The sequence below is a fragment of the Procambarus clarkii genome, chromosome 48 (assembly GCF_040958095.1).
Source record: "Procambarus clarkii isolate CNS0578487 chromosome 48, FALCON_Pclarkii_2.0, whole genome shotgun sequence".
Lineage (NCBI taxonomy): Eukaryota > Metazoa > Arthropoda > Malacostraca > Decapoda > Cambaridae > Procambarus > Procambarus clarkii.
The window spans coordinates 36,222,555-36,230,354 of record NC_091197.1 but is presented as its reverse complement, the minus strand read 5'-3'; the positions used below and the strand labels follow the sequence as shown (position 1 = coordinate 36,230,354).

The following is a 7,800-nucleotide window of genomic DNA, read 5'->3' as shown; positions in this document are numbered from 1 at the left end:
ATGTAGTCAATGTACCAAGTGTCTTGTATCCGTTTGTGCCTACTGACCCGCTTCAAACAAACAAAGCTGATTAAAAGTCAAGTGAGAACATAAAATTTAAGACTGATCAATTAGCCCACATTAGCAAGTCTGGGTACAGCATAAGCATATCTTCCAATATTCTTGAGTATTAGGTAATTACAGAGCTCAAAGTAATTCTAAATACTCCGTGCTTATTCTAAATAACAGTCTCCGTGGTGTAGTGGTAAGACACTCGCCTGGCGTTCTGCGAGCGCTATGTCATGGGTTCGTATCCTGGCCGGGGAGGATTTACTGGGCGCAATTCCTTAACTGTAGCCTCTGTTTAACGCAACAGTAAAATGTGTACTTGGATGAAAAAACGATTCTTCGCGGCAGGGGATCGTATTCCAGGGACCATAGGATTAAGGACTTGCCCGAAACGTTACGCGTACTAGTGGCTGTACAAGAATGTAACAACTCTTGTATATATCTCAAAAAAAAAAAAAAAAAAAAAAAAAAAAAAAAAATATTATTGAACGTTAATACATATACGAAACGTATAAATTTTATGTCCGAAAAGGTAGGAATATGTGTGGGATCGTTGGTGGTCGCCCCTACAGCAACAACCTGCTGGTGTGTACCAAGTGACTAGTATCGCCCAAGAGACGCTACGGACCACAACACCCGCCATGGTTCTCAGCCAGACCACCACAGACAACTCTCTCTTCCCTATTGTCGAGCTCATCGACGGGCTGAAGAACGACGATGTGCAGGTGGGCGGGGGGCGGTGAAGGTGTGAAATAAGGGTTGACCAGACTACACACTAGAAAGTGAAGGGACGACGACGTTTCGGTCCGTCCTGGACCATTCTTACAATCGAGTTGAGAATGGTCCAGGACGGACCGAAACGCCGTCGTCGTCCCTTCACTTTCTAGTGTGTGGTTTGGTCAACATATTTCAGTCACGTTATTGTGACTCCTCGTCTGCACGTGAAATAAGCGTGTTATAGTGGGCCGCTCACATCGTTCTTGCATCCAACAACAACAATAATAATTCATTCATTCATTAAGTTCCTTCCATCTTTCCTTTCCCTTCCTTTCCTTTCTTTTCCGTTCCTACCTGCATGCCTGCCTGCCTGCTTCCTTCCTTCCTTCCCTTTCCTTCCTTCCTTTCTTTCTTCCTTCTTTCCCTCCCACCCTCCCTCCCTTTCCTTTCCTTCCTTTCTTTCTTCCTTCTTTCCTTCCCACCCTCCCTCCCTTTCCTTTCCTTCCTTCCTTCCTCTCCCTCTGCCTCCTTCACTTTCCTTCCTTCCTTCTTTCCCTCCCACCCTCCCTTTCCTTTCCTTTCCTTTCCTTTCCTTTCCTTTCCTTTCCTTTCCTTTCCTTTCCTTTCCTTTCCTTTCCTTTCCTTTCCTTTCCTTCCTTCCTTCCTGCCTGCCTTCCCAACCCGTTCTCGCACTTTCGTTAGTCAATATTGACTTATTAAATATGTACATATGTGACATACTTAACATACTAGTTTACCTTGAAAAGCTTCATAGAAAACACCGACCTTACCTAACCTTCTTAGTATGTTAAGATAAGCATCTTATTGCTTCATAATTACAATTATTACTTCACCTATACCTATAATAGGTTAAGTAATAATTGTAATTACGAAGCAATAAGATGCTTATCTTAACATATTAAGAAGGTTAGGTAAGGTCGGTGTTGAAGATTTTCAAGGTAAACTAGTATGTTAAGTATGTCACATATGCACGTATTTCGTTAGTCAATATTGACATTAAAGTGCGAGAACGGGCTGGCCTTCCTGCCTATCTGCTTGCCTGCCTTCCTGCAGGAAGATGAGGCAGTGCTTCCTTCCTTCCTTCCTGCCTGCTTCCTTCCTTCCTTCCTGCCTGCTTCCTTCCTTCCTTCCTGCCTGCTTCCTTCCTTCCTACCTGCTTCCTTCCTTCCTTCCTGCCTGCTTCCTTCCTTCCTTCCTGCCTGCTTCCTTCCTGCCTGCTTCCTTCCTTCCTTCCTTCCTTCCTGCCTGCTTCCTTCCTTCCTTCCTTCCTTCCTGCCTGCTTCCTTCCTTCCTGCCTGCTTCCTTCCTGCCTGCTTCCTTCCTTCCTTCCTTCCTGCCTGCTTCCTTCCTTCCTTCCTGCCTGCTTCCTTCCTTCCTTCCTGCCTGCTTCCTTCCTTCCTTCCTTCCTGCCTGCTTCCTTCCTTCCTTCCTGCCTGCTTCCTTCCTTCCTTCCTGCCTGCTTCCTTCCTTCCTTCCTGCCTGCTTCCTTCCTTCCTTCCTGCCTGCTTCCTTCCTTCCTTCCTGCCTGCTTCCTTCCTTCCTGCCTGCTTCCTTCCTTCCTGCCTGCCTGCTTCCTTCCTTCCTGCCTGCCTGCTTCCTTCCTTCCTTCCTGCCTGCCTGCCTGCTTCCTTCCTGCCTGCCTGCCTCCTTCCTTCCTGCCTGCCTGCTTCCTTCCTTCCTTCCCTTCCTTCCTGCCTGCCTGCTTCCTTCCTTCCTTCCCTTCCTTCCTGCCTGCCTGCTTCCTTCCTTCCTTCCTGCTTCCTTCCCTTCCTTCCTGCCTGCCTGCTTCCTTCCTGCCTGCTTCCTTCCTGCCTGCTTGCTTCCTGCCTGCTTCCTTCCTGCCTGCTTCCTTCCTGCCTGCTTCCTTCCTGCCTGCTTGCTTCCTGCCTGCTTCCTTCCTTCCTGCCTGCTTGCCTCCTTCCCTTCCTTCCTGCCTGCCTCCTACCCTTCCTTCCTTCCTTTCCTTTCCTTTCCTTTCCTTTCCTTTCCTTTCCTTCCTTCCATCCTTCCTTCCTACTGATTTCACTAATATCTTTGTCATCCTCTGTGTATGAACCTTCACTTGTACAAATAGGTCCAATACTGGCAGTGGTTTTTGCTTTTGATTTTGCATATGTGAAGAAATTTTGGATTTTTGTTTATTTCCTGAATTGCTTTCTGTTCTAACTGCCTTTCTTCAGTTTGATACGAGTGTTTCAATTTCTGCTCGATTTCTTCAATCTCCCTATTTAAATTATTCCTTCTTTGACGGGAAAGTCGTGTCTGCTTAAGCATTTCCGTTACTTTTTTCCTTCTTTTATAGTGTCGTCTGCGTTCTCTTTCTACATTGGATCTCTTTCTGGCTTTCCTCAAAGGAACATGTTTCAGACAGACTTGATACACTTCTGAAATCAGTTTTTCTATTCCTTCTGTAGGACTTGTATTACTTAGAACAGTTCCCATGGAATGTTTGCAAGTTCCCTGTTTATTTTCTCCCAGTCTAGCCTTTTATTATTAAAATTGAATTTACTTAATAACCCCTCTCGCTTGATCAACGTTTTAGGTCTATTCTGAGTATTGATGGTCGTTTGCACTTCAATGAGCTTGTGATCTGAGTATGTGGTATCTGATATCGTAATGTCCCTGATAATGTCTTCATTGTTCGTAAAGACCAGATCTAGAATATTTTCATTTCTCTTTGGCTCTGATATCTGCTGATTGAGTGAAAATTTGTCACAGAATCTAAGTAGTTCTCTAATTTGTGGTTGGTTAGGTCCCGATAGATTCCCTGGTATAATATTGTTTGTTATTCTCCATCTGAGACTAGGAAAGTTGAAGTCACCTAGGAAGATAATATCAGGTATCGGGTTCTCCAAATTATCAAGGCTATTCTCTATTTTGTTTATCTGTTCTGTGGATTCCACGGCCGTTGCATCTGGTGGTTTGTATATTAGAATAATCACTAAGTTTATTTTCTCTTATTTTTATTTCCAGTACCTCTACCACCTCATTTGTAACATTAAGGAGCTCTGAGCATACAAGGTCTTCCCTAATATACAGACCCATTCCTCCATGTGACCTAATTTTCCTATCACACCTGTATAGGTTATATCCTGGAATCCAGATTTCACCGTCCAAGAATTCCCCTGCATGGGTTTCTGTGAAAGCTCCAAATACTGCGTTTGACTCCGTGAGGAGACCATTTATGAATTGTACTTTGTTGTTTGTTCTTGGTTTTAGTCCTTGTATGTTTGCAAAGAGGAATGAGGTTACTCTATTAGGGATATTTGGACTGGGAGACTTTTTCGGCAAGCCCATTATGCTTGGACGTATTGAGTTTGTTCTGACCAGTGCTGATTGTTGCAGGGCAGTTGCCTGTCGTAGTTGTAGTTCCCTTTTGGTGTGTAATTGTATCTGTCATTCTGGTATGATTTACTGGTCTTTACTTTAAAAGAGGTCTTTACTGAATTTTTTTTTCTTTTATCTTCTGTGTCCTTCCTGGCTATCTATTGGATTTTTATTTTACTTCTAATTTGTTACTATTTTATGTGTATTTGCTTCTATTCTTGTGTTTTGCTATAATTACCTTGTTTTTTTTACAGCAGATTTAGTATTTAACTGTTTCTGTAATTGCTTGTCTTATTGTATCGTGATCCCCTGCATTTCCATGCACAATGATATTGATCCTGATCTAAATCTTCTCTCATATCTACACCAATCAGCATATTGATCATCATTATTGCAAGTATTACACAGCGCACCAGGCAAAGAAACAAACTCCAAAATAGCACCTGCTTATCAGTTTACAACCAAAATGTTAGATCACTTGGTAAACATTTTGACGATATAAATGCATTACTCACAGCACTAGGTACTAACTTATCGTTCATTATTTTAACAGAAACTTGGCTAAGTAAAGACTATACCCAACTCTACTACTTAGCTGGTTATAAAGCCATTCACAACTGTATGCCTAATAAAACAACCCGTTGTCTTAAAAATAATGTCACTTTTTGCTCGCATGTGCGCTATGTCCAAATTTGGACGTAATTTGAAATGAAATCGACTCGCCAAAGTGACGTACTGTTCCGTTTTCTGTTTGAGTCGTCCGGCTTACTCGGCAAGCTTAGAAGAGGATTCTTTCCATTAACATTTTTCATACCTTTTGAAACTTTGAGAATTTCCTGCCCACCTAACCTATCAGAGGACCCTTAACCCCTTAACTGCGTTGCCTCCAAATGTGACACCCCCGCAGTGCGCAGGAAATAAATTCTCTGGAAAAAATTATTTTTTCTTTTTAAAGTGTCAAAAACCCTTCCCTCAGTATGGGTATGTAAAAAAAAGTCGAAATTGTACTTACTTTGGCTGCTATGGGGTCCGGAAGTTGGGGCGTGACGTCATCATTCCCCGTGCGCCCGTGCCGTAAGCTCTCGGGGGCGGTGGGGCGCTCGGGGCGGGGCACGTGAGTTGCCGCGAATATATTTTCGTTCATTTTTTGCGCACCTTTCCAAATACATTTTCATTGTTTTTATGTGGCAATCCAATGTATAATGAACACGTACACTATAATATCGCAGTACAACATCCGTACTGTCCGTAGACACTGTGTTACGTGCATGAAACTTGTGTACACATATTTACTATGTATCATGCTAATTTGTGTATATATACAATCTATTCACACACTATACACTGTCACACACTATACATTCACCATCAACACATTCAGAACACCGCGTAACAGCTGCCTCGTATGGGCCAATATCAGCTGCCTCGTATGGGCCAATATCAGCTGCCTCGTATAGGCCAATAGCAACTGCCCCGTATGGGCCAATAGCAACTGCCCCGTATGGGCCAATAGCAGCTGCCTCGTATGGGCCAATAGCAGCTGCCTCGTATGGGCCAATAGCAGCTGCCTCGTATGGGCCAATAGCAGCTGCCTCGTATGGGCCAATAGCAGCTGCCTCGTATGGGCCAATAGCAGCTGCCTCGTATGGGCCAATAGCAGCTGCCTCGTATGGGCCAATAGCAGCTGCCTCGTATGGGCCAATAGCAGCTGCCTCGTATGGGCCAATAGCAGCTGCCTCGTATGGGCCAATAGCAGCTGCCTCGTATGGGCCAATAGCAGCTGCCTCGTATGGGCCAACAGCAGCTGCCTCGTATGGGCCAACAGCAGCTGCCTCGTATGGGCCAACAGGAGCTGCCTCGTATGGGCCAACAGGAGCTGCCTCGTATGGGCCAATAGGAGCATTTGGCCATGAACACATTCAGAACACCTCGAGTGAGAGCAGCCACACCCAGCCAGTCTCCCTCACTCCAACATCTTACTCGCCAACATTGCTCCTCCCACCATATTGTTATAGTTCTTATTACACATGTTCTATATACCTATCTACATGTTTTATTTACCAGAAGTATGCAAGTAAGCCGGTATTGTGTCCAAACAGTACAGTGGCCACCATACACTGCATGAAAAATCACACAGCAGACGACGCTACGATTACGTCACCTCCCTCACCAAAATAGCTCTTCTCAACATTCTCCTGTTGCTGTTCTTACACTATATACACACACTATATATACCCATGTACATATGTGTTGCCCATAGCGAACCACTAAGCTAGTATGGTGAGCAAAACAAGAGTGGCAGCCACACACACACACAATGAGGCTACCTCAATTCTGGCCCTCCCTCCCTCATCAAAATTCCTCCTTCCACAATACTACGCACAACGCTAATTATAACCACAATCCTGCTATTATCACAATCCTGGTCACTAATTCCTGTAAATGAATAATTGACTACACGTTTATTTTGAAAAGGAACCTAAGAAATCATTTGAAGATTCCTAGATGAACAAAATAATGCTGTGGTGCTGTGGCTAGCGCTGTGAACATCGTGAACAGCATTGAATCACTGATATTTGAACATTGTACCCAGTCATTATCACACTCAGGCTCTAATATAACACTATCATAGCTAAATAAAACAAGTTATATATATATATATTTTGACATTATTAGGCGATGCTGTGGTCACATGCTGAACAGCAGTACTGTGCGCTCATGCTGCGAGCGCCAGCCTTGGTTGCTCACACACTATTGAGGCTCCCACACCTGGGAATGTGGACCACGATTTTTTTTAAAGATGGTGTCTGTTTACAAGAGCCCTGAGGAAGCTGATGTGAACCCCATGTAGCCGCGGGAGTTTTGAATGGAACGTGAAAAATACAAATACCCAGAGGCGCGTTGCGCAAACCAGACGTGAGCCTGCTGGCGCGTTGCGCAGTTTAAGGGTTAACTTACTGTTGTCAAAAAAAAATCCCAAATTTATATTCATGTTTTTTTTCATTTTCAAATTACGTCCATATTCGGCCATACGGGCAAATGGCCAAAAGCGACGTTCTTTTTAACCCTCAAACCGCGCATATCATATATAAATGATATCGGTGACAAAACCGAAACCGCGCACATCATATATATATGATTTTGTGTCTAGCGCTATAATTTAAATTAAACGCCCCGCCTGGGATAGGGGCAGCTATAGTATAGCCACGACCGATAGTTGCCAGATGCCACCTAGAAAAAAAATTCTTGGGTGTTACAGCGTCAGTATTGAGCAAGCCACCAAGGCTGGCGCACGCAGTACGAGCTCACAGCACCGCTGTTCAACTTGTGACCACAGCATCGCCTACAAATGCCATAATATACTTGTTCATGCTATTATTTAGCAGTGATAGTATTGCTGAAGCCCCCTGATTGTGATAAAACTGACCAGGATTCTGATAATAGCAGGATTGTGGTGATATTTAGCGCTGTGCTCCATGGAGGGAGGAGTAAAACTGTGGGAGGGATGGTTGTGGCGTCGTCTTCTGACTGTATGTGGCCACTTTTTATTGACTGCACTCTCCATACCAGCTTAGTGGTTCGCTATGGTGAACACAAATGTAGGTACTTATATATAACGTGTGTATAGTGTGAGATAACAGGAAGAGGAGTAGGTTGGGAGCCGCCATTTTGGTGAGGGAGGAGCAT

At 44.1% G+C, this 7,800-nt stretch overlaps 1 protein-coding gene across 1 annotated transcript in view; it reads left to right on the top strand.

Annotated features, from left to right (window-relative positions):
* Positions 1-615: 615 nt before the first annotated feature.
* LOC123764819 (serine/threonine-protein phosphatase 2A 65 kDa regulatory subunit A alpha isoform) overlaps positions 616-7,800 on the top strand; it is an 83,675-nt gene continuing 76,490 nt past the window's right edge. The window contains exon 1 of the mRNA XM_045753002.2: positions 616-773. Coding sequence (XP_045608958.2) covers positions 690-773 — 84 coding nt within the window. The 5' untranslated portion in view covers positions 616-689. The remainder of the gene's footprint in view (positions 774-7,800) is intronic.